Source organism: Dreissena polymorpha, chromosome 14 (assembly GCF_020536995.1).
Source record: "Dreissena polymorpha isolate Duluth1 chromosome 14, UMN_Dpol_1.0, whole genome shotgun sequence".
In the NCBI taxonomy this organism is placed as follows: domain Eukaryota; kingdom Metazoa; phylum Mollusca; class Bivalvia; order Myida; family Dreissenidae; genus Dreissena; species Dreissena polymorpha.
In genome coordinates, this window is record NC_068368.1 from 18,290,524 (window position 1) to 18,318,430 (window position 27,907).

Consider the following 27,907-nt stretch of genomic DNA (forward strand, 5'->3'; position numbering starts at 1 on the left):
GTAAAGATTTGTGTACAACATGTTCATATCTCTAAATGTCGGGTTTAGGTTTGTGTGCAACAGGTTCATATCTCTAAATGTCAGGTGAATGTTTGTGTGCAAGTGGTTCATATCTCTCAATTTCAGGTTAAGGTTTGTGTGCAACAGGTTCATATCTCTAAATGTCAGGTTAATGTTTTATTGCAACAGGTTTATATCTCAAAATATGAGGTTAAAGTTTGTGTGCAACAGGTTCATATCTCTAAATGTTAGGTTAAGGTGTGTGTACAACAGGTTCATATATCTAAATGTTAGGTTAAGGTTAGTTCTCAAACAGGTACCCGAAAAAAACCGAATCTGCGGATCAAAAAAATACCCGCGGATCCGGGTCAAAGTTTCTGTGAATGATACTAGTTTGGGTCGCAAGGTACATGTACGAAGTACAAGATTACATGTTGAACATGTAGTCAATTCATCTCTTTTAAACAAGTGAAGTAAACTCACACCCTTTATCAGGTTAAGCATTGATGTTATTACAAATAGTCATACATGAATAGAAGTTATGCACCAAAAGCATAAATGTCGAGTTTAATTTGTTATTCAGATCCCACAATGGCGACGTTAAAAAAAAGAAACTTGTATTATAAAATATATTTTCTTCAAAGTAGAAGTTTACAGTGAATTTTATTTTTGCTTCCCTCCTCAAAATAAGACAAGCTTTATTTTTGCTTGACAGGTTGTTTTTCCTGTAAATTGCACTTTTGATCCCTATTCCAAGTAATACTTACGTTTGCTGATTAAGTTCAACAACATTGTGTAAACTGAATAAATAGTTTAATGCAGTTCAGTATTTCATTCATTATTAAATAAATCAAAACAATAAAAAGTATAACATTCTAAACATTATACTTGACAAACAGTTGAATATTTAAGAACGCTAAAACATGCTATGACAGTTAATGTAGTTTTATTTTAATTAACTTATGTATTATCTGACCCGACCCAAATTTTCTTGGGTATTTTAATTTTGACCCGCCGACGAGACCCGAAGAATATTTTTGACCCGTGTGAGCCCTAGTTAAGGTGTGTTTGAAACTGGTGAATATCTCTAAATGTTAGGTTAAGGTGTGTGTGCAACGGGTTCATATCTCTAAATGTCAGGTACGGTGTGTGTGCAACTGTAAGGTACATATCTCTTATAATAGTCAGGTTAAGATTTTACATGTAAGTTGAAGTTCAGGTTAAGGTTTTTTATGCCAGAAGTATACTTAGAATGGTTATGATTTTCAGTAAACTTAAAACATTTATTAGTGAAGTTTCTTTCATTAAAAAAAGATTATATATCTTTCACTGAGCGGAAATATAGAAAATAGCAATATTTTTCCAGCAATTGTATCACTTTCAAGTGCATGATTCTATGCAGGCAAATACAAATGCATGTAAAATATTATCAAAAACTTTTATTTACCAAGAAATCCTTGACACATATCAACAAAACTATAGCTACACCACACACATATAATGACAATAAATAATATATTGTGATGTTCTTTAAGAAATATCAATAAATATCCTCTATATTTCTGTAACTACTTCAGGAATTCAAGTGCGTGCATGACTCCTATCTCTGGCATTGGGTTGCATTTGGGGCCAGTTGGGTCAAGGTCACTGTTGCTAAAAATATGAAAATTTAAACATGTATTTATTAGTTGGAAACCATCAATAGGGAATTGTATGCAGTCATTTGGGAAACATAATTTTTTGTATATTTTTTTATATTGGGAAATGGGCCGCATATTTGACCAACAAAACACTATTGAATTTGTATATTTTCAACTATGTTTGCTATAGTATCTGCTATGAATGGGCCAAGACTTTGCCTCTTTGAGACTACATAGGGTTCAATTTATAGAAATAGTAAAACTACATTGGGTTAAACACCTTATGTTTCTAGAACAAAACTTTGCACTTTTAATTTCTTTGAAACAAAACTTTGCATGTATGGTTATCAAGGTTTAGTCATTGAAAAGGGTGACTAAGGACTCTTTTTATTGATCCATACATTGCATCTCTGAAACTTTCTAAGATCAATACTTTGATGTTGATGACTGCAACTTTCTAAGATCAATACTTTGATGTTGATGACTGCCTAGAGTAAACAACTTTTGATATGGTTTAAGACTTACTGGTAATGCTTATCTATGATTTCAAATCCATGTCATTTTATTGCTGGCAGAGTTTCATATTGATTTTATTTGATGTGTCATTTGTTAGGTATCATATGGACAAATTGGAACAAAGCGTGACACACTGGATCAGATAATATTCATAAAAATATTAACTTAAGTACTTAACATGCTCATCATGAAAAATATCACTCTTTTATTTAATGCTTTCCGATGGTTTATAGAGAAATATCAGTAAATTAAAACTGATAATTTCACTGTTTCAAACAGTGAAAATTATCAGTGAGAATTATTGATTATTTTCATTGTTTACTGTGAAATGACGTCATTTTTTTGACGAAATGAAGTCATTATCCCAGCAAAATTCGTTAGTTAAACTCTTGAACAATGTATATAAACTGTGAAAAATGCATTAAATAAAAAGAAAATTTGTTGGATTCAGTGGATTATCTATTGTAATTCACTCGTGATCATAGAAAATATATATTTTCACTCGTGGCTGCTCCACTCGTGAAAATATTATTTTCTATGATCACTCGTGAATTAAAATCGATAATCCACCGAATCCAACAAATATCCTCTATATATTCATAAACAATAAGAAAAATTAATTCTCACAAAAGTATTATTTAAATAGACTATTCTAAAATATGCATACAATCCATTAAAACCTTGTTTTGATTAAAGTAATTAGTTGTTTTTTGTGCAAATTAGTTGTGAGCATATTTCAGTTACAAGTTCAGATTAATACTGTTATGGTAAAAACTGGTTTCATGGAAAATAGGTTACAGTTTTATTCAGAGAATATTGAATATGTCTTATTCCAACTGTCCCTGTGTCTTAAAATAACAGAGTATACAAGCCTGTATTCTTGGTCAACTGTTTGTATGAATATGTAAATGATTATAAATGAACATCATCCTACTCCAACAGTCACTGTTCCTTAAACACTAACACGTCATCATTTCTATTCATTCCCACAATGAGTGAGCCTGTCAGTGTGTGCGTACTGTAGAAAACAGATGTAGGTTTAGCCACACCATCCTTCTGTGTGATCACCTCCGCCAGTATCTGTCTCCCATTCCTGTCCACCTGGAGGATTGTGCACCCTCCACACACCAGAACTTGTCCTGAGTCTGTCACATGGAGGCCAGGTGGGACATCTCCGCATCCCCAGTTCAGTGCAGGGTCAGTGAATGTGGAGATTACTGTGCCATCCTTGGATAGAGTGACCAGCTTATTTTTGTTCAAGTTTGCTATGTATATCCTGTCTCCATCTGGACTCACTGCACAGGAGGTTACTGTGGTATGGAAGACAGGGATGATATGTGGGTTGTTTATATGTGGCTTACAAAGTAATGATTATAAAATGTAGTAAGTTTAATGTTCTTGTTATGTAATAAAGTTCAGGTAATGCTTAGTATTTAGTACATACATAAAACACAAAATAAAATAAAAAAACATTAATCAATATACATACAAGAACTATTTGACATAAAGTACAATTAATGTCAAATATAAAGACCAGTTGTATTGTGAATTTGTTGTATTGAAGTTTTTTATTTTGATTATTTGGCTATGTGTTTAAGTTTGTGAATAATTATCAAAAACATGATTGTCTAACTTCAATAAATAATTGTTGACTTACTGTTATAAAACCCTTTCTTTATTTGCATGTCATCTAAAGTTTGTGAATTTCCATAAAATGCCACATGTTAGATTTTGGTGCAACATGTTCAACTCATTATTTACAAAGCATAAATGTGTTTATTAAGATTATCAGCATATAAAGCTGATTACTTCTAGATTTCAATAACAGCAATAGCATGGGTCTTAAATGTGGGAAATAAAAATAAAGACAGTGGTAATGATTACCTGTCATAGATCCTGAGCTATCCTCGTACATCTTGCTCACCAGTCCTCCATCCACAGTATAGTGATACAGAGCACTACAATCTGTAATGTACAGGTTACCCTGGTGATGGGCAATACCCCTGCAGCCATGTTGGAGTTTCAACATCCTGTCCTTTACTAGCTGACTATTGGTCACTCTGATGAAATGGACCTCACAGTTATACAGAGCAACAGCCACTAGATTAGAGTCAAGGCTACACATGGACAGTGGTGTTCCAGGCAAGTCACAGTGGGCCACCACCTTATAGGACTGATCCAGGAGCTTAACTTTCATGTAACCCCGATCTGTGATGAGGAGTTTTCTAGTGGCTGTCTCACTGATGCCACAGATACCAGATATGCTTTTCTTGACGTCACTGCTTACTCTGACTGAATAAATTCTACTACCGGTACTCTTCACTCTGATGACTTGATTGAGATCACATATCATTGATGGTTTGGTCGCATCACTTGTTTGGCAATGTTGAATGGGCACTGTGTTGCAAGAGTTAGGCTTTTCTTGCCTGGTCTCTGTGTTTTGTATTATGATTTTAGCAGGTTGTGATTGTTTCACTTTATCGAGTATTTGTCCCAATCCTGAGAGGCTGGATAGTGTTTGTTGGATGGTTGTAGCAGGATTAAAGGTCAGAGTCCTCTCATTCTTTGTATTCATTGCTTGTAAAACTGCTTTAGTCTTTAGAGACTGGTCAAGGCATTTCCTATACATGGTAAAATTCACTGCTTCACTTTTATTTTTTCTTCTCAGCCAATCTTCTCGTACACATGTCATATGTTTGATGGAATCTGTGCAGTTTTCAATGTCTGTTTGAATGGACATCTTCATGTTCGCCAGTAGTGTGTCCAACTCCTTAACAGTATTTCTCTCCAGTTCATCCAAAGCATCATTAACTTTCTTGCGTAAAGCATTGATTTCTTCCAGAATTGTATTGTAGGATTGTTCAAGGGACTTCATTCTTTCCTCAAAGTCATCTTTCTTCTGATTCAACTGTCTATTTAATATAACCAGATTTGCTGACAACAGATTAAAGTCTCCTTTTTGGTGAAGATTTCTCACTCTGTCAGCTATGAGTATCACAGGACTGCATTTTCTGCAATAAGTACACCACTTTAAATCATGTATGTAATTTGCTAAGCATTTTTAATAATCGCGGTTATAGAACTAATTTAATTTTTAGAATTTTCCCTGATATTTTTTCAGTGTTAAATTCTCATAACAAACCACTGAAGGTCATAAAAGAAATGTTTTTAGTGCAGATTGCCTCCCTGTCCAAGGCTGGGTGAATAATTTTAGTCATGTTATTTAATTGATTAATAATATGCAGGCCCGTAGCCAGAGTTTTGAAAAGGGGGTGCGAATTTTCCCATCAATGATTGTTAACTTATTGAGCAACGAAGTGGGGAAGCCGTAGGGGGAGGGGGCAGACAGGGTGTCCCCTTCTTGCTATCGGGGGGTCCTCCCCATAGAAAATTTTGAAAATGACAAGTAAAATCTTGCATTCTGGTGGCTATTTATCTGTATTCAGAGATTGAAGTTATAGAGCATTTACAATGAAAATTCACTTTCATTGACTATACTCAGTGTCTGATCGACATGAATATGATATAACATACATGTATTCCCCCCTGTCGTTTTCAATAACCACCTTTTTCGATCAGTCACGGAAATACATTATTTTATACCCGAAGTTAGTATGCGCTCACACTCTTTGTTTACATATGCAACAACACATTGATAGAATATGAAATCAACAATAAGAATGGTATACAATATCATTATTTATTGGAATCTTGATAAAATTGGTGTATTTTACCATTCCAAAATTCTACCATTCCTTAGTCAAGCAAATTAAAAGGAAATATTTAATTTTTTTCAAAACAACTGTTTGTTTGCTTTTATGGATAGTACCCGAGGCCTACCATTGCTCTTAACGTGCCAATAGTGTATTGTACAACAAACACTGATTAACAAAACTGGGTCTTCTCTAATCTGCATCAATACTAAACAGAAATCAAAATCTTTTAACTGGTTACTTTTATTTTTTCAAAACTATTTTTCACAAATTAGTTATCTTTTTCTAAATGAATTTCAGAATATAACAATTAAGGCTTCATAATAACCCTATAACCACAAACTTCTAGTCCTATCGTCTCAAAGTCTAATAAATGTATAACAGGATGTTGAAGAAAAAAGATGGACTTATTTGCCCATATGTTCAAGATCCGTCACAGTTAATGAACATTAAACATTAAAGTCCACCTGATCATATATGTTATAACGTTTTAAATTCATTATAACAACTGTTTAAGAGTATGGCATATTTCCTAGTGTCAAGTTTGACATAATTAAAATTATTAAATAAAAATATTAATTAAATAAAAATTGTGGACAGTTCTGTAAGTGGAGCCGAACAGATGCCATTAGGTGTTGGTAAACTACAAAAAAGCTACATTGCTTTGTAGGAATGATTTGTTTTCTTTTCATACAACAACAAAAAATTATCCTGTCTTGAGCATAGCTGATATTTTTTGTCTGAAAACCCTTTAGGTGATCTGCAAATGGTTGTACGAGGATATAACAAAAAGACAACGCAGTCTGTCGAAAATGCTGTGTACAATGTGTAATTGTTATAAATCGTGGTATAATGCAAAATTATTAACCAGTGACTCATTAGTCTTTGGCAATAGTCAACGGGTGTTTTTAACCAGGTTTTCCGAAGGAAAAAACTGGTTATTAGATTGGCGAATGCGGGCGGGCTGGCTGGCGGGCGGGCGGAACAAGCTTGTCCGGGCCATAACTATGTCGTTCATTGTCAGATTTTAAAATCATTTGGCACATTTGTTCACCATCATTGGACGGTGTGTCGCGCGAAATAATTACGTCGATATCTCCAATGCCAAGGTCTCACTTTGAGTTCAAAGGTCAAAAATGGCCATAAATGAGCTTGTCCTGGCCATAACTATGTCATTCATTGTGAGATTTTAAAATCATTTGGCACATTTGTTCACCATCATGGGACGGTGTGTCGCACGAAAGAATCACGTCAATATCTCCAATGTCAAGGTCGCCACGACTAAAAATAGATTTTTTTAAAAAACAAACTTACAAAGGGGGTTAATTTTGTTTGTTCATTTCAAAAGTTCAGTTTGAGTTTTCTCCCTTTATCAGATTTTTTTTTCACAATGAAAACCTGGTTTTGTGACAATTTTGTCCCTTGTTTTAATTTCCGTCATTTTCGAAGCTGGCATAACATTCTGTTAATAATAATCTCAAATGTACTCTCTTTCCTGTTGGTAGCATATTGAATTCAACGCTTAAATACGAAGACTCACTGTATTCCGGGAATAGATAAATAATCGTTTTTGCGTCGAATGAAGTTGGGTGCATCATGTAGTACAAATTTTTTTTACTCGTCAAAACAAACTGGGTGCGAACACACCCAACGCATCCCCCCTGGCTACGGGTATGATATGCATAGTATTGCAGTAGTTTGTTGGCTTTGTCATGCTGTTAACACCAATAGGTCTCTCCAGTATACTCTCCTTTTACAAAAATGAGGCAAGGTACTAAAGACACTGATAATAGCAACTGGATGTAACCCTCATATAGTCCATGGAAATTGTGAAGATTCTGTCTTATGGTTTAATTGCAACTGAAGGTCAGAATCTTTGTGTCGCCAAACTCTTAAAAAAGACCTGCAGATTAAAGTTTCAAATGGCGGACATCAGGACTGATTTGACTTTCCAAACAAATATGATTATCAAATTGAGTTTGTGGGTAACTTGGAAGGACATGAAAAATGTCATTTTTAGCTCGACTATTATATGTGAAATATATATAGTGGAGCTATCCTACTCACCTCGGCATCAGCGTAAGCGTGAGTGTTGGAATGTTTAAGTTTGCTTACCACCTCAAATATTTTCTATTTCCCTTGACATATTGCTTTTATTTTTTGCATACTTCTTTATCAACATGACCCGAATCCATAAACAAGAGCAGACAACTGTAACAAGCATTTTGTAAGAATTATGGCCCTTTTACCACTTAGAATATGCATATTATTGATAAATCTATGTTAAAGTTTGTGAACCACCTCAAATATTTTCTATGTACCTTGTCATATTGCTTTTATATTTTGCATACTTCTTTACCAACATGACCCCAATCTATAAACAAGAACAGACAATTGTATCAAGCATTTTGTAAGAATTATGTTCCTTTTTTATACTTAAAAATTGAAAATTTGGTTAAGTTTTGTGTTTAGGTTCAATTTATTCCTAAAGTATCAAAGCTATTGCTTTCATATTTGCAACACTTACTAACTATCATAAGTGGACTGTGCAGGCAAAGTTATGTACATGTAACTCTGACTGGCATTTTGACAGAATTATGGCCCCTTTTATACTTAGATAATTGAACATTTGGTAAAGTTTTGTGTTTTGGTCCATTTTACTCCTAAAGTATCATAGCTATTGCTTTCAGACTTGGAAAAACTCGCTTACTATCGTAAGGGGACTGTACAGGGCAAGTTGCATAACTCTGGTTTGCATTGAGATGGAATTATTACCCTTTTTTAGATCCACTTTACTTCTTAAGTATCAAGGCTATTGCTTTCAAACTTCAAATTCTTTCATATTATCATGAGGGTACTGTACCTGGCAAGTTGAATTTGACCTTGACCTTTGAATGACCTTGACTCTGAAGGTCAAATTAATAATTTTTGCTTAAATTGCCATAACTTCTTTATTTATTATCAGATTTGATTCATACTTTGACAAAACAACCCTTACCTGACATACCACTATGGACTCCACCCGAACCATCCTCCCCCACGCCCTACCCCAGAATCCCCTCCCCCCCCCCCCAAAAAAAAAACAAAAAAACAATTAGCAGTTGAACTGTCTGTCAGTCTGTGCGTCCGTCCGAAAACTTCAACATTGGTCATAACTTTTGCAATATTGAAGATAGCAACTTGATGTTTGGCATGCATGTGTATCTCATGGAGCTGCACATTTTAAGTGGTGAAAGGTCAAGGTCAAGGTTATCCTTCAAGGTCAAAGGTCAAATTTTGCAATATTGAAGATAGCAACTAGATATTTGGCATACATCTAATGGAGCTGCACATTTTGAGTGGTGAAAGGTTAAGGTCATCCTTCAAGGTCAAGGTCAAAGGTCAAATTTTGCAATATTGAAGATAGCAACTCGATATTTGGCATGCATGCGTATCTCATGGAGCTGCACATTTTGAGTGGTAAAAGGTCAAGGTCATCCTTCAAGGTCAAAGGTCAAATTTTGAAATATTGAAGACAGCAACTCGATATTTGGCATGCATGCGTTTCTCATGGAGCTGCACATTTTGGTGAAAGGTCAAAGCCAAGGTCATCCGTCAAGGTCAATGTCAAAGGTCAAATTCTGCAATATATATATATATATTGAAGATAGAAATTTGATATTTGGCATGCATGTGTATCTCATTGAGCTGCACATTTTGAGTGGTGATAGGTCAAGGTCATCTTTCAAGGTCAAAGGTCAAGGTCAAACATCAAATTTTGCAATATTGAAGATAGCAACTCGATATTAGGCATGCATGTGTATCTCATGGAGCTGCACATTTTGAGTGGTGAAAGGTCAAGGTTATCCTTCAAGGTCAAAGGTCAAATTTTGCAATATTGAAGATAGCAACTCCATATTTGGCATGCATGCATATCTCTTGGAGCTGCACATTTTGAGTGGTGAAAGGTCAAGGTCATCCTTCAAGGTCAAAGGTCAGATATATGGCTTCAAAGTGGTGCAGTAGGGGGCATTGTGTTTTACGAACACAGCTCTTGTTTTTTTCTTATTTTTGAAATATCATCTGATAAATGACCACCCACCCACATTATTTCCCCTCTCCACCCTACCCCCCCCCCCCCACACACACAATTTTTTTTTTTTTAAACATGGTCCCACTTCTTTAAAACATTAGCGATCATTATGTTTCAATTATGGTCCTCTTCCAGTTAAAATATGACTATATTACCTTGATCTTATTGAATATGAACAATTTCCCCATGATAGCTTACGTTATATTGTCAGGCACTCGAAAAAAGTTGAGGGCGTTGTCTTTGACAGCTCTTGTGTTAACTTATTATTAGATTTTAAGAAGATGCAAAGTTTGGTTAGACAGTTAAAATGTATCGTTGCGTCTTAGTTTCAACATGGCACTCTTAATTGTCATTTTTATTTCGAATGGACAAGAAGGATGGTCAAAAGTTTATAACAACATTATGCCCAAACAGATTTAAATAAAGAATGCATGATACATACTGATGATTGTAGATATGGCAGATGTGACATGTCAGCTGATTGTGGTCCTCACAGAATCCTGTCAGTTTTTCTGTCTTGTGCTCCTGACATTGCTCTAGTGCATCCACATTGGTCTCTGGCCACTGGCTGATGTTTTTCTTGCCCAAAGCTGCATGCTTTTTGAAAAGTGTGTTATGGAGCTCCACACATTTCCCACAAAATGACTTGGAACATTTCTCACAGTAAAATTCAGCCTCTGTGTTCTTGTCATTTTCCTGACAGTAGAAGCAAGAAAAGTCAAAGAACACATCTGATCCTCCATGAATTGAACTTTCATAGTTGGAGGCCATTGCTTTAACTTAATGAGACGTTGAAATGTAAGTTGATCTGTAAAGCAAAACTCTGCTCTTTGAACCATCATCACAGCATCTTCACATGCTGTCTACTCACATGATAGATAGGGATTGATATGATATGCTACAAGATTACCTTTATCTTCATTCCCATATATAGTCGGTAACTTCGCATGTTTAAACAGACATTACTTTTCTAAATTCATTCCTTACAGATAGGGAAACTAGCTCTTGAGTCGATTTTGCCCTTGAGTCGGACATTTTTATCTTTGTAGTTTTTAAAGATCAGTTTTGTTTAGCAAGTTTTTTGACGTTATAATGAACAATTTACCCTTCATACTCAAAAGAAATAAAATTTTGAAATGAAATGTTATCAAATAATATCTCACGATGAATTTGGATTTGTTAAAGTTTTAATTCTGGTGACGGAAAATTCAGAATTTTCAATTATCGATTATCTTTATACCATCGGCATTTTGGTCAGATACATTTGACAGCAGTCACAAATGACTTTATATTGAAAACATAACCTTATTCAATAATAATGAAAGGTAATTTTCAGTGGTTTGCTCTTTTGTATAGGAATTACAGTAAAAAATTAATTACAACTTAATTAGCCCTTGAGACGAACGCAATTCGCCCTTATGGCGAACATGAGTTAATGTAATGGCAGAGGCATACAGATGAGAATTAACCACATATTCATTCCAATTAGCATGAATCATTCTTTAAAGAATCCCATAGCTCACAAGCAACAAGAATCAAACAATGTTTTATCTTTTTATGTTTGTACTTTTCTTTGTCAACCCCATTCATACAAATGGTTCCGCTGTTGTAAAGGTCGGACAGACACTACAAGTGACCATGTCAATGTTCCTCTTTTTATAACTTATTTTCGTCAACATGTTGACAAAAGAATAAACTTATAAAATCAACACATGGCTGTTACTTTGCAATTTGCATTTTTATAAATATGTGGAATGAATAACCTAATAAATACTAAATACAAATCTGTGTCTGTGTCAAGGGCGAATGTGTCCGACTCATGGGCGAATTCAGTGGGTATTGTTATTCAACTATTTTTCAATGCACATAAGCTGGGAATCAAATAATTATTCGTTAAATAGATTCATATGATATGATATTTAAAGCCTGCAAAAACTGAGTCCCGGCTTTGATCACAAAGCTTTGTATTATAGACTTATACCGCTAACCCGTCCGACTCAAGGGCGAGTTACCCTAATATATTCCATTATTATAGCTCACGCTATTTTCATTATCTAAACCACACAGTTACTGGATAATAATTACTCCCCATCACAACACCTATGATGTATTTTTGTATTGTTTTTTAAAGACAGAAGTGTTTTATGATTATTATATCTCAATTTTATTTCATAAACATCTAACAAATTATATAAATATAATTTATGAGATTTTTTCCCAAAATGGCAGAGAAAATGCCTGATATGTCAGTACCGGTATGTATAACACATGGATTTAACACATAATGCAATAAGGTACCTCAAAAGCGTGTTTTGCAATTGCTGAACTATGCTATAAATCCATACATATATACATAAATGAATGACCTGACAAATTATATCGCGCATCGGATATATCGTGATTGCGATCTTTGGACCCCGCGAACCGCGATATAATGGAGTTACAGTGTACTGTAAACGTATAGAAATTCGTCGGTATGAAATTTCATGGTTTAATAAAAAACAACTAATTCGTTGACACGTAATTTCGTGGATTTCAAATTTTCGGGGAAGATTGACAGTCATAATCATTAAACTTTTCTTAAAACAACCAGAGTAATAAGGGAGAATAATCTGCTAATGTGTGTTGACAGCAAGGCTTGTGATAAATGTGCATTGAAGCATGAAAGTGTTGCTGATAATTGTCGATAAGAGCGAATAAGCAGCGATCCTGTGGGTACCCGCTCGCTAATTGCCATCAATGTTGTTTTGACAATATTTGCAATTCTCTGCTCAATCGGTTCCCTAGTAGTAACAATTGAGTAATAAGGTCCCCGAAATGCAGGTGTGAAAACCGTTATGTCTCTTTTAACTTTAATTGGCACTAATTGACATATGTGATAAATCTGCAAACTGTTAATTTGACGATGTCACGTAAAAGAGAACAATCGTTGATGTACAGTTTAAATTCTGTGCTTGATTTAAAAAGTATTATTACCCTAACATTTATCAAGAAAACAACATATTGTATTACCTAGCATATCTCAATCAAATATCTCAGATAACCGAAAATAATAAAGAATGTCGGCACTGACATTTGGAAAGGACGGATTTCGGATTAAAAATGTTAAAATAATCGTTGGTACTTGAATTTGCAATTCAGCGGAACAACGAAATCCACGAAAATTCGTACCACACGAATTTTAATGGTTTTACAGTATTTGTTGATATAAAATTCCCAATTTGTCCAGACTCCTTTTCCCAAAATGGCTTGGCAAACCCTACAGGTAAATGGTGCTGCTCATAATTAATGGTGGAAAGGATTATGTAATAATGTAATAACAACCAAGAAATTTCTTAGTCTGTAATTTAGATTGTTATAAGCTTAGTCGTTTTCCTTTGCCTTTGAGTAGTGGTAAACTATATTAAATTTTCAAAAGTTTCTTGGATGATATGTGTTGACATACATGCATACCTAGGTTTGGATTGCATTTGGGTCACATTAGCTCAATAGCTTTAATCAGTCTTGATTGAGGCATTTTCTGTGTTGGTAGTTTATTTGCAGAATGGCTTGAAAATTTAAATAAATTTTGTGAAATTGGAAAATCTCATCTGTGGGCATGGTCTTATAACTTGTTTTAGTTTGATAAATTGTGATCTTTTATACTATTATATGACAACTTCAAATATTTAATTCAAATGTTTTTTTGAGGTGGGTATATTAGGCGACTGAAAAACATTACATTGTACAATCAAAGCCGTGGTGTCTTCAGAGAATATCATGAGAGTGCTTCCAGGGTAAGGATTGTACCTGAGGACTTGATTGCTAGGAGAGTCACAATTTCATACACACGCATGAGGTTTACACAGCCGAAACAACACTGCTTTATATGTTCCCCAGTCTATACTGGGGGACATATTGTTTTTGCCCTGTCTGTTTGTTGGATTGTTTGCATCAAACTTTAACATTGACCATAACTTTTGCAATATTTAAGATAGCAACTTGATATTTGGCATGCATGTGTATCTCATGGAGCTGCACATTTTGAGTGGTGAAAGGTCAAGGTCATTCTTTCAGGTCAAAGGACAAATATATGGGGGTGACATAGTGTTTCACAAACACATCTTGTTGATTAATGTTTTTCTTTTGATTATGATTGAGAATGGACGATCAGACCAATTGCACTGACTTCTGGCATAATAATATAGAGATTATGTATTTTTTACATTGTAAACAAGATCGTCCTATCTGCTTTTGATGAAAGACATAAATGAGCTGTGCTATGGGAAAATGGGTCTTAGTGCATGCGTGTAAAATGTAATCCCAAATTAGCCTTTGGAGACCACACAGGCTGACCAGGGAAGACATTTCCACCTATCATGAATTTTCATGTAGAAATGACTTTTGTTTTTTCAGTTCCCAGCAAGCCATACTGCAAGACCTGCAGCGGGACATTCCAAAGAAGTTTGATTTTGTGATAGCCGAGAACAATTTTGAGGTGATCAGTGGTAAACTAGAGGGTGTGTATGCGTGGATCGCTGCCAACTATGCACTGCAGAAGTTCAATCATGGAGATGCTGATAAATGTAAGGCCTTGGTGCACTTTGACATTCAATAGAACCTTGCTCTGGGAAAACTGGGCTTAATGAATGTGCGTGAAGTGTCCTCCCAGATTATCCTCTTCTGTCTGCACAGGCTATTAAGAAACGAACTTTCTGCTATTATGGCAATGTTTTTGTAAAGGAAGGCTCCTCTTAACAAATATCCAGCTTAAGCCGAGAGTGTTGTCCCAAATTGGTCTTTGCAGACTGCACAGGCTAATCCGGGACAACACTTTGCACACACGTATTTAGCCCAGTTTTCCCAGAATGAGGCTCATTTAGTTTATCAAACAACTTACAGAATTGTGTCACTGTTAGTCCCAAACATAGTTTTTGTCTGCATCAGAATATTACATTTTATTGCATGCATTACCATTTTCCCCATGTTATACAACCATTATGAATATCCTTATCATGAAACACAAGCCAGCTAACATTTTGAGAATTTTTTTTCAGCTACCTACCTGTATTCTTAAACTTATCAATGACATAACTTTTTTTTTTGGTGAAATGAGATCAACTCATTTTTATGCCCCTCTTCGAAGAAGAAGGAGTATATTGTTTTGCTGTATGTTGGTCGGTCTGTCTGTCAGTAGACCAGTTCGTTTCCGATCCATAACTCATCAACGAATTGACTGATTGGCTTAATACTTCACATGTGCATTGGCCTTGGACAGTAGATGACCCCTATTGAAATTGGGGTCACTAGGTCAAGGTTACTATCACACTTTATGTGAAAATCGTTTCCCATCAATAACGTGTCAACAAATTGACAAATTGGCTTGATACTTCACATGTGCATTGGCCTTGGACAGTAGATGACCACAATTGAAATTGGGGTCAAAGGTCAATGTCACTATCACACTAACAGTGAAAATCTTTTCCGATCAATAACTCGTCAACAAATTGACCAATTGGCTTGATACTTCACATTTGCATTGGCCTTGGACAGTAGATGACCCCTATTGAAATAAGGGTCAAAGGTCAAGGTCACTATCACACTTAGTGTGAAAATCATTTCTGAACAAAGATTGGCTTGATACTTTACATGTGCATTGGCCTTGGACAGTAGATGACCCCTATTGAAATTGGGGTCACTAAGTCAAAGGTCACTGTTACACATTAAGAGTACAATCGTTTCCGATCAATAGCTTGTCAACTGATTCACTGATTAGCTTGATACTTCCCATGTGCATTGGCCTTGGACAGTTGATGTCCCCTATTGAAATTGGGGTCACTAGGTCAAAGGTCAAGGTCACTGTTACACACTAAGTATGAAATCGTTTCCCATCAATAACTTGTCAATGAATAGACCGATTGGCTTGATACTTCACATGTGCATTGGCCTTGGACAGTAGATGACCACTATGGAAATTGGGGTCACTAGGTCAAAGGTCAAGGTCACTATCACACTAAGTGTGAAAATCGTTTCCGATCAATAGCTCGTCAACGAATTGACTGATTGGCTTGATACTTCACATGTGCATTGGCCTTGGACAGTAGATGACCTCTATTAAAATTGGGGTCACTAGGTCAAAGGTCAAGGTCACTGTCAAACTAAGTTTGAAAATCATTACCGATCAATAACTCGTCAACAAATTGACAAATTGGCTTGATACTTCACATGTGCATTGGCCTTTGACAGTAGATGACCCCATTTGAAATTGGGGTCAAAGATCAATGTCACTATCACACCTAGTGGGAAAATCATTTCCAATCAATAACTTGTCAACAAATAGACTGATTGGCTTGATACTTCACATGTGCTTTGGCCTTGGACAGTACATGACTCCTATTGAAATTGGGGTCACTAGGTCAAAGGTCAAGGTCACTATCACTCTAAGTGTGAAAATTATTTCCGATCTATAACTCGTCAAGGAATTGACCAATTGGCTTGATACTTCACATGTGCATTGGCCTTGGACAATAGATGACCCCTATTGAAATTGGGGTCACTAGGTCAATGGTAAAGGTCATTATCACACTAAGTGTGAAAATCGTTTCCCATCAATGACGTGTCAACAAATTTTGACCAATTGGCTTGATACTTCACATGTGCATTGGCCTTGGACAGTAGATGACCCCAATTGAAATTGGGGTCAAAGTTCAAGGTCACTATCACACTAAATTTGAAAATCTTTTCCGATCACTAACTTGTCAACCAATTGACCACTTGGCATGATACTTGACATGTGCATTGGCCTGGGACAGTACATGACCCCTATTGAAATTGGGGTCAAAGATCAAGGTCACTATCACACTTAATGTGAAAATCGTGTTTGAACAAAGATTGGCTTGTCAAAGGTCAAGGTCACTGTTACCCATTAAAAGTACAACTGTTTCCTATCAATAACTCGTCCACTGTTTCACTGATTGGCTTGATACTTCCTATGTGGATTGGCCTTGGACAGTAGATGACCCCTATTGAAATTGGGGTCACAAGGTCAAAGGTCAAGGTCATTGTTACACACTAAGTGTGAAATAGTTTCCCATCAAAAACGCGTCAACTGATTCACTGTTTATAGTATGAAATTACATCTCATGTCAAATCCTAGTTACATATAATTTGATTGTTCATATATTGTCACATATTACTCATTGTTCTAATGTACCTCATGTTTGCCATATATGCATACAGAAATAAAACACCAACTTTGAAATTTGAAAATTAAAGTGGGTTTAAAACAGTTGAAGAACTGTGAATAAAATAATATAATCCTTGCTCAAGGAAAACAGGGATTAATTAATGTGCTCACCGTTACATAGGATAATCAGGGACAACGCTGTCCTCCTTAAGTGGATTTTTTAGAACAGACGTCCTTTAAACCAAAAGTTCCATATAAGCAGAAAGTATCGTCCCTGATTTGCCTGTGCAAACTTCATATGCTACTACGGTATGGGTCATTATCCACATGCATTAAGTCACATTTCCACAGAGCAAGGCTCATATGTATTTGTCATTACAAACACTGATGTACTGGTATGTTTTTTCAGATGATCATCCACTTGTGGCTGTGGACATTGCAGACGAGAATGGGGAGATAACTCAGCATGTGCGCCGTAGGACAGTGGGAATGCTGGACATGGGAGGGGGGTCCATGCAGATAGCATACGAGATCACAGCTAATGTGAGTGGAGTTTTGTTCAAGCATTTTAGTTTTAACCTATTAATTTTAGCCCAATTGAATCATAGCATATTGAGATGCTGTGGTACCTGTTTCTTTCATTACATCAGTACCTTGAATTTATTTTTTTTAGTGGCCATTGAACACATACCTCATGGTCCCTAGGCCAGACTGAACATCACATCTACTATACCCTTGCATTTTGTTTAATAGTTGAGAATTTATTGATCTTAGATAAGGCTTTCTAATAATCTTCTAGACCTAATGGTTGAGGCATTTGGAATGGGGAGTCTTGTATAGATTTAAATCTTTTCTGGCCAGACGCTTATTCCCAAGCTGGTAAATATAACATTACTCAAAGCCTTTCTTTCTTTCAAGCATCTAGCTTAAAGGATAAAATCTGTTAATCAATTTAGATGTCTAATATGTCATCAGATCTAGATGGCTAATATTGATGTGAGGAGACTATTAATAAACAAACACTTACATTTTACTTTTTTGTATCTATGACTGTATAAGGTGCTAATTGCAGTTTCCTTGTAAGTGATATGGCTTTGTTCATCAAACAACGTGTGATGACTTAATGAATTGTTCTTGGTGAATGAAATGTGTTCGTATAATTTCAGGCTGATTCTATACCAAAGCATCTCATGGCTGAGTTCAACCTGGGATGTAGATCTTATGACAAAGAACACACCTACAAAGTCTATGTCACCACTTTCTTAGGTACGGATATAACACCATACAGTCTATGCAATTCATATTGAATATGATCCTTGATTTTGGAAAGTCAGGCTAATTGGGGACATTTTCAACTAAAGTGGATTTTTGTTTTTGGAAGGGACTTCATTTAAACGAAAAATACCATAAAAGCGGAATGTTTTTCCTGATTATCCTGTGCGGACTGCGCAGGCTAATTATGGACATATTTTTACGCACATGCATTAAGGCCTGTTTTCTCAAAGCAAAACTCACATAATAGATTACAGATTTGTTCTGTACTTGTTCTTGGACTGTCTATGTTACTTCTTTGTAAGGTAAAGATAGCCATGTTTAAAAGAATGAAATTATGTGCACAGAAAATCTAGATATCACTTCTAAGGTAACAAAAATAAGCACGCAAAATCTATTTAACACTTAAAAAGGTAAAGAAATATGTACACAGAAAGTAAATGGTTCACTTTTCTAAGGTAACAATAAATGTTCACAGGTAATCTATGTAACACCTTTTAAGACCAAAATAGTGCATTCAAAATCTGACTTTAACACCTTTTGAAGGTAACAATAGTTTGCATGGAAATTCTACGTGACCATTTTAAAGAGAAGTGATATTGTGCCCAGAATGTCAATTTAATCATCTCAGATAGGGTAATTATCTTCAACTAATTGCTAAAAGAGTCTCCATAATCCTCTTGGTTATGGTTTAAGACTAATTTGAATGTTAACAATTAATTTTATTGATGCAGATAAGGGTAAAGGCCTGGTTGCTCAAAACTTTAATGGCAAGTTAAGTGAACAGCCACTAATTTTTGGATCAAGTTATTGTTTAGGCTTAATTATTAACCTGCTTATATATGTGTTAATTTCAAACACAATTGTTTGAAAGAATGATTTGCTTTTTTGATTATAATGTTGCTTTTAAATTATTTTATTTTTATGTCCCCCACCACTATAGTGGGGGACATATTGTTTTTGCCCTGTCTGTTGGTTTGTGTGTTTGTTACTTTAACATATTGCCATAACTTTTGCAATATTGAAGATAGCAACTTCATATTTGGCATGCATGTGTATCTCATGGAGCTGCACATTTTGAGTGGTAAAAGTCGAGGTCATCCTTTGAGGTCAAAGGTCCAAAAAAAATCCAAGGGAAGTAATAAGCTTCAAAGGGAGATAATTATCTGAACCTGCCAAATGATAATTTAATTTTTTTAATCAAAGCGGCGCAGTAGGGGACATAGTGTTTCTGACAAACACATTTCTTGCTTTATTTTATTTTTTTTGTGGGGAGGGGGGGTCTGAAGTTAACATACTGGTACCTAAAATGGGTGTTAAAAGTTTTGAACAACTAGGCCCAATTGATTTTCATCAATTTCTCATAGAGTTTCTTTCCCAAAGGTTATGGTGCAAACGAGGCCAGAACAAGGTATGAACAGCAGCTGGTACAACAAGTCAAAGAGCGCCAATCAGTGAAACAGAAACAGGCCGCATTACTTGGCATGGCTGATCCCGGTCAAGTCAAGATACATCAGGAACCTGTGAAGGAACCTGTCGTTGATACGAAGCGCGAAGAATCACAGCAGAGAGTCATTGATTCGCAGCAAGGAGTCTTAGACTCACAGCGTCCCGTTGTGGATTCACAGCAGAGTGTCATTGATTCGCATCACGGATTCTTAGATTCACAGCGCCCCATTGTGGATTCACAGCTCTTGCAGCATCAAGTCCGTAGAGTTGTGGATTTACAGAATCCTGTTGTTGATTCACAGCAAAGAGTCTCTAATTCACAGCAACAAGTCTTGGATGCACAGCACCCAATTGGGGATTCACAGCCCCCTGTTTTAGATTCACAGCAACAAGTCTTTTATTTGCAAAAACCTGTTGTGGATTCACAGCAACAAGTCTTAGATTCACAGCACCCTTTTGTGCAATCACAGCAGAGAGTCTTAGATTCACAGCACCCTGCTAAGGATTCACAGCAACAAGTCTTAGATTCATATCACAATGCCATTGAATCTGATCACCAAGTCTTAGTCAAGGATTCACAGCAACAAGTCCTCGATTCACATGCTGTCCAGTCAATCAATGATCCCATACAGATATTGCCTCAAGTACCTGCGGGAAAGTTAGACATTGCCCAGCCGGGGAAGGACGGTGATCTCATGCAGACTCGACTGAAACGCTCCATAATAAATGAGGTGCCTTTGTTGGACAAGCAGTCGGCCAGTTTAAACAAAAGGTAACATATGCCACTATTCCATTGAAACCTTTACCACTTATAGACACATTTTGACCAATTTATTGTCCCTAAGAAAATTGATTTAAATTATATAAAAAAATGTAATAGATTCAAGTTTTAAAGGCTTCATTTTCAAGTCTCAGATACTGATTATCAGCAAACAACAGTGTGTGAGTGACTTGTAGGCTGTTTCTGGTTTTATGCTGGTTGTTAATGACCATTTTCTGAGCGGGAAAGGGCTAGAAGAAAGTTTATTGGATTCAACATGGATGTCTGTTTTTCCTATAGGCAGTGTGAAAAGCTTTAGCTATGATACCTAATATTCCGATAACAGTCAAATGGAATCACCAAGAAATGTGACATTGCTGGTAATTTATATATATATATTTTAGTCCATGTATATATACTTTTTATAATTTGCTACAATTTCAAAATGAATAAAAAAATAATAATAAATAGATACAGTAGTATCTACTTGAAAAAAAAAAGTATGCTTTGTTAACTCTTTATAGCTGTTTTATTGTAATTATTTACTCACTTACAACTATTTAAACACACAGAACTGTCAACATCTCTGCAGCTGCAATTTCCAGCAATCATATTAAGGAGCAAATTCCAAACGGGGGAACAATCCATCAGGTGCGACCCCGAAACATTTCACCCCCACAGGATCTCAACAATATGGGTCAAAGGACCAATCCCTTTGCTAGCATATCTGACCCCTGTCTACAGGACGGACTTGCCCTGCCCCCTCGCGACCCTGATGACCTTGACCTAGATCCCGGGGTGGAGGTGACCTTTGTGGGGACTGGTGATTATCGGGCCTGTAAAACAACCCTGGAGCCGCTATTAAATCGAACTGTTCCTTGTAAACTCTCACCATGTTCAATGAATGGTGTACATCAGCCTGAAATCTTGTATAAGAACAGTCAGTTTTATGGGTTCTCAGAATTCTGGTATACGATGGAAGACGTGTTCAGAATAGGCGGGAATTACGAGGCTGGAATATTTGAGACTTATGCAAAGGTATGTTGTTAATCTATGAAATGTTATATCGCCTTCTTCATATCTTCTTGGAAAACCAGAATAAATTCATGTGCTTAAAGCATTTTCCCAGATTAGCATTTGAAATCTGCTTATTTAGAATTTCTTGTATACAAAGAAGTTCAAGTCTCTTCTTACCAGAACTCTAGTTCAGGCAGTAAATGTTGTCCCTGATAAGCCTGTGTGGAGTGCATAGTCTAATCTTGGACAACACTTAACCCTTTGCATGCTGGGAAATTTGTTGTCTGCTAAAATGTTGTCTGCTGAATTTCTAAAATCAGCATTTTCTTTGATTTTTTTCAAAGAATACTATCAGAATAGCAAACAGTTTGGATCCTGATGAGACGCCACGTTCTGTGGCGTTTCATCTGGATCCAAACTGTTTGCAAAGGCCTTTAAAATTTAGTTCCCGCACTGAAAGGGTTAACACACATCCATAAAGCCCCATTTACCCTTAGCATGGCTTATTTAGTTGTTAATCATTGAAGGGATACTTTACCTGTGAAGACAGTGGGTTCGATAAGGAATCATGACTGGTCACATGGGCACATTACCCATTCTGTAAGCAACGCTTATTTGAACATGCACAGAGTAAATTAGTAAAGAAAAATCATTTTGGCTACACATTTTTCTTTGTTTACCTCCCATCCCCCCATAGATAATGTAGAAGAATTGTGATGTTGAGGTTTAAGCTAGTGTACTCCATACTTTATTGTGTGTGTGTGTTTTACATGATGACTAAATATGTTTGTTTTATTTTATTTTTTCCGATTGTTTATAGAGAAATATCAGTGAATTAAAACTGATATTTCACTATTTCAAACAGTGAAAAATAACAGTGAAAATCAATAATTTTCATTGTTTGACCGGAACTATTTTTAGATATCTTTAGTTTACCCATAGTGACCCACAATTTTACAATTTTTACCAGGGGCAAAAATTTTGCATTTAATGTTTATAAAAACATGGATTACCTTAATTTTATCATATACATGTAATAACATTACAGGGAGTTTAAAACTGCTGCGCCTCTTGTGAAAATATCATTTTTTATGATCACTCGTGAATTAAAATCGATTTTCCACCAAATCCAACAAATATCCTCTTCCTATTTATTTCTCATTTCTCCAGGACTTCTGTGGCAAGCAGTGGTCTCTGCTGATGACTCAGCACAAGAAAGGGCTGTACCAGAAAGCAGATATGGAGAGGCTCAAGTGAGTGAACAGTTTATTATGTGAGCCTCGCTCTGCGGAAATGGGGCTTAAGGTACCAGCCTAAAGTGATCCTCTAGATGAGCATGCATAGTCTAATCAGGGACAACACTTTCTGCTTTTATGGAATTTTTGGTTAAAAAAAAGTCTTCCCTAAACAAATTTCCATCTTAAGTGGAAAGTATTCTCCCTGGTTATCCTGTTCAGACTGCTTAGTCTTGTCTATTACACCACTTTACGTTCATGCATTAAACCCCATTTTCCCAGAGCAAGGCTTATATAGAGGGCCCCTTATAAAGTTTGACACTAAATGTTCTCACTGTTTTGTGAAGGGTAATTTTTATGCCTTAAGTCCGGTGGCATATAGCAGGCGTACTGTCATCCTGTCTGTCTGTTGGTCTGGCATTCCATTGTCCAAAACGCTTTGAGATTTTTACCTGTTTTTTTGTATGTGAGTATACCTGCATGAGTTACAGATTAAGTTTGACTCTCCAATCCATTGATTTTTGTCAAATTATGTGCCTTGGACTTAAAAATGATCTCAACAATATGCGTTTTCGGGACTTTCTTGCTAATCGCTTGCAGATATGACCTGATGTTTGGTGTCTTACTACATGTACATGACTTACAGATCAAGTTTGAGTTTTGTTCTGGTCCATTGATATTTTGCAAAATTACAGGATTTTTGTTCTGCATTATTGAATTTGCCGAAGTTAGGGGCCTTGGACTTAACAATTGTTTGTCAAATAACACTCTTGTAGACTTTTATGCAAAACAGTTACACTTTCAGATATTTATCTGATTTGTTGGTCTGAGGGTCTACCTGCATGACCTTCAGATCAAGGTTGAGTTTATTTTACGAATGTGAAATTTTTAGTCAAAAGTGGAAGGAGGGGGCATCTGTGCACTATAGACACATATCTTGTTTGATCTGACCATCAGCTTAAAAGGGTATTAAAGATTTCAGTATAGCTGAAGAAATATGATAAATGACTGAATGAGTTTGTTGCACAGGCTGGAGTGTTTCAAGTCGGCCTGGATGACCACTGTGCTACACATGGGGCTGGGTTTCCCAACGGAGTACAAGGGGCTGCAGTCTGTGCAGCTGATCAACAACGGAGACGTGCAGTGGACCTTAGGGGCCTTGATCCACCGGACACGATATCTGCCCCTCAGGTGAGTGTTCATCAATAAGTCTTCGCTCAGAAAAAACTGGGCTTAATGTATTTGCGTAAAGTGTCTGCCCAGATTAGAATGCGCAGTCAGAACAGGCTTATAACAATCGAAATTCTCCGTTTTGACTTGATTTTTGTTCAGAAGGGACAAAAGTGTCGACCAAATAGGATTACTTGGCTCCTATTCAACTTCTTGGCAAATTTTGTTCACTCCTTTAAACGTGAATTACATAATGTTGAGATAATTCCAAAGAAGGAATTTCGATTTGAAATTGAGTTTTAGAAGAATTACGCCCACTTTGTATGGGCTTAGAATAAAGAGTAGTCCTGAACAACCATTAAGGGGAATTAGATGCAGACAATAGGGTCAGTAAAAACCAAGCACCCATGTACATTTCATTTGTATATTAGTGTTGTTTTGGGAAAACTGGGCTTAATGCATGTGGGTTAAGTGTCGTCCCTGATAAGCCTGTGCTGATTGCCTAAACTAATCTTGGATGACACTTACTGCTGTTAAGGAATTTTTTGCGTCTAGCTAAAGGGTATTGTCCCTAATTGCCCAGTTTTTTCAGAACAAGGCTTTTATAATTTGTTTTTGACACTTCAGGGAGATTCAGGAACATTCAGAGTCCAAGTTCAAGCCATCATGGCTGATAAGCTCTCACATCCTCTACAATGAGTACCTGCTAGTCATCTGCTTTGTCATCGTTGTCATGGCGATCATCATCTACTGTCGACGTCTGCGACTGTGCGCAAAGAAAACGGGGCGGCCGGATATGAAGAACGTCCCGTCCATGTCGTACTTTATGACAGAAATGGATCAGGTGGAATCAGGCGTGCGACAATTGAACGAGTATTCGTATCCCAATGATAGATGATAGGAAATGATGTCATAATGTAATTCATTGTCTGATGATAATTGACAGGAAGTATCATGATATCATTCATAGCCTGATATGGAATATTCGAATATCATTCCTAGCCTAATGATGGAAGACAGGAAATGATGTCACAGCCAGACAATGGTTGGCATGAAATGATGTCACCAGTATATGTCATATTATTCTTAGCCAGGATATTAAAAAATGACATAATTTTATATTATTTTAAGACAGAAAATTGCTGGAAATGATATCACATCATTCTTCATCCAAAAATTAACGGCAGAAATTAAGTTATTCACATCCTGTCAATCATGATTAACTAATGTGGTGCAATAAGTGTACTAATTTATGACTGACATAATGTCAAAACACTTTTCATGAATGTTCAGCTAACAGGCATTATATTGGTGCAAGGACTATAACAGAAGCCTCATACTGAGACAACTGGGCTAAATGCATGTGCTTAAAGTGTTGTCCCAGATTAGCATGTGCAGTATGCACAGGCTTATCAGGGACGATGATTTCCTCTTGACTTGATTTTAGTTGAAAAGACTTTTGACTGCACAGGCTTATCTGTGATGACCCTTATTGCACATGTTTTAAGCCGGGCTTTATCAGAATAAGGCTCATTTAAGTCAATCTTGTGGATGAGACCACTTAAATTAAGCGACCTTTGTCTTATGCGACCACTTTGATTTGAATGTTTAGAGACGCAGTAATTATATAATGCACATTTTGATCAAAAGTCTTTGTATAAAATCCCCCAAGTATATACAATTTAGGCAAAATGATATTTTAATAATACATATTTATTTTATTAAATGTATATGTTGAGCTGTAGTTTTATCAAACGTGTGATAGCTGATATTGATTCAGCTGGAATTATTTTAAACATATCATTTTCAAGGAATGTTTTTTTCAAATGGCATTCTTTTTCGCAACCAATTAGTTACCAGTACTGATTATTTTACAACTCTGAGAAAATATAGCTGAAAGTTTCTAGACTGCTTGAATGTGTAAATATCTGAGCCTCACTCTTGCAACACTGGGCTTGATGCATCATGTACAGTCCACACAGGCTAATCAGGGACAACAATTTCCCCCTACACTCGAGTTTTTATGCTCCCAATATATATATATATATATATATATATATATATATATATATATATATATATATATATATATATGCTGAGCATATAGTTGCAAGTTTGGGGGTCCTTACTTACTTCCGTCACATTCTTGTTACTGTTTCTCATAGCGCCTTCAATATTTTACAGATCTCTTACATATTTGGCATGTAGGTACCTTGCATGGACCTCTACCTTTTGATGATGTTTGAGGTCAATGGGTTCACGGTCACTGGGGCTAATAATAGATTTTTCCGTCACAATTTTGTTACAGTTTCTCATAGCACCTTATATATTTTTACGATCTCTTACATATTTGCCACTGGGGTCAATGTCATGAGGCTAATAATAGAATTTCTCAAAGTCACACTTTTTTCCACACAATTAAACCATGTATCGGCAAAGCATCATTGGGGAGCATCCATCAGTTTTACTGATATCCTTGTGTTTAGAAGATCCAGTGCATTAAGCCCAGTTTTCCTATAACATGAGTCATATTATTCTCACGCTAACACATGTACATATATTTGATTTGAAAAGTCTGAAAATGTCATAATAAATAATGAATTATTGATGATACAATTTTGTCATTATTATTTATAATCATGGTCTCTATATAACATGTTGCATTGTATTTTTCTTAATGTTACATAAAATTAGTATCCCTGTTTACTTATAAGATTATACTGTGGATTCATGAATTTCATTAACATTAAATTTTCAGGATTTTTTAAATGGGTCATATTTGTTGGATCGTAATTTCACGCTGATGTCTGATATAAGACTTTGGACCTAAACGATCATAGTACATTTGATGTATTGGAAGAGTGGACCCACGACAATTCTTGAAAATATGACAAATATTATTGGTTTCATGGTCTCTTATTTTCATTTATGTACTTCTGAAAACTATGAAAGACATATTATGACTTTTATCGCATTCAATTTTAAAGGATATCTTAAATCTAGTAAAAAAAGTTGCAAGAATGTAGATTTTTGACAAGAGTTTCAGATGTTTGTATGATTTATGTATTGATTGGTAAATTAAAAAAAAATCATTATTTATATTTGTATACCTCTTGCTCAATTAAGTAATATGGTGGGATATACTGGATTCAGATGGACTTTCTTGACGTCCAGCCTTTGGATTTCTTGCCTGTGGGTATATCTTGAAAATAATAAACGGTATCCATGTCAAATTTCGCAGGTAGACTGATCTTATCTCCGGAGATAACTTTAACTCTTTTTCCCTTATTTTATTGGTATTGCTTATTTATTTGTATACTATAAAATTAATAGAGAAATAAATTTGAAACATAATATTTAGGTGATCTATTTTTATGTTTTAATAACATTTTGTCTACAGCATATCTTGAAAACAGTAAGAGGTATGAATTTCATACTTAAGACGTAGATAAATCTCACTGAGTGATGTGCACCTCACAAGACAATTGCTTCCATATTTTCTTAGTAATTGCTCTTTGTGTATTTAATTGTTTTATTTGTCTTGGGTATCTTGAAAGCTTGAAAGCTCTTTGAGGTTATGAGAGGTATAAGTTTGAAATTTCAAACAAGAGCCATGTATCGTTATATTTGTACAGTTATTGATCTTAAGTTATTCTTGTTCTTTAAACCAAACAAGCAAAGCCTCTGACAAAGTAGCATTCTATGTGTGTGTGTGGGGGGGGGGGGGGGTATTTGAGGAACAAAAGTTACAGGTTTACTTTGATCTATGCTGGTATATTAACATGTGTTTAATTGACGTCCATTTTGTAATGATGCAAGACTTTTTTATTTCAATGTAAAACTATAATATGGAAACTAATGCTATTTATTAATATTAAATGGATTGATTTAGACCTTC

At 35.7% G+C, this 27,907-nt stretch overlaps 2 protein-coding genes across 3 annotated transcripts in view; one reads left to right on the forward strand and one right to left on the reverse strand.

Moving 5' to 3' along the window:
• The window catches only part of LOC127858421 (ectonucleoside triphosphate diphosphohydrolase 7-like), a 50,392-nt gene extending 22,490 nt beyond the window's left edge, over nucleotides 1–27,902 (forward strand). Inside the window, exons 4-11 of one of the 2 annotated variants that reach the window (XM_052395565.1) lie at nucleotides 14,337–14,506; nucleotides 17,516–17,649; nucleotides 18,273–18,372; nucleotides 19,762–20,599; nucleotides 21,160–21,625; nucleotides 22,775–22,857; nucleotides 23,869–24,030; nucleotides 24,637–27,902. In XM_052395565.1, the coding sequence (XP_052251525.1) occupies nucleotides 14,337–14,506; nucleotides 17,516–17,649; nucleotides 18,273–18,372; nucleotides 19,762–20,599; nucleotides 21,160–21,625; nucleotides 22,775–22,857; nucleotides 23,869–24,030; nucleotides 24,637–24,907 (2,224 nt within the window). In that variant the 3' untranslated portion in view covers nucleotides 24,908–27,902. The remainder of the gene's footprint in view (nucleotides 1–14,336; nucleotides 14,507–17,515; nucleotides 17,650–18,272; nucleotides 18,373–19,761; nucleotides 20,600–21,159; nucleotides 21,626–22,774; nucleotides 22,858–23,868; nucleotides 24,031–24,636) is intronic. The other variant, XM_052395566.1, reaches the window with a different exon arrangement.
• On the reverse strand, nucleotides 1,423–10,822 carry LOC127858423 (uncharacterized). The gene is made up of 3 exons (XM_052395576.1): nucleotides 10,384–10,822; nucleotides 4,041–5,167; nucleotides 1,423–3,466 (listed from the first exon to the last, which is right to left on the reverse strand). The coding sequence occupies exons 1-3, from the start codon at nucleotides 10,710–10,712 to the stop codon at nucleotides 3,099–3,101; spliced, it is 1,824 nt and encodes a 607-aa protein (XP_052251536.1). The 5' UTR covers nucleotides 10,713–10,822; the 3' UTR covers nucleotides 1,423–3,098.
• Nucleotides 27,903–27,907: the final 5 nt, after the last annotated feature.

Excerpts from the sequence above, each read along its gene's own strand:
- LOC127858423 (XM_052395576.1), bottom strand. The coding sequence starts at position 10,712 with ATGGCCTCCAACTATGAAAGTTCAATTCATGGAGGATCAGATGTGTTC. Across the intron at positions 5,168-10,383 it reads TGCCATATCTACAATCATCA|AAAATGCAGTCCTGTGATAC; the intron begins GTATGTATCATG and ends TACTTATTGCAG. Across the intron at positions 3,467-4,040 it reads TAGCTCAGGATCTATGACAG|TAACCTCCTGTGCAGTGAGT; the intron begins GTAATCATTACC and ends TCCATACCACAG.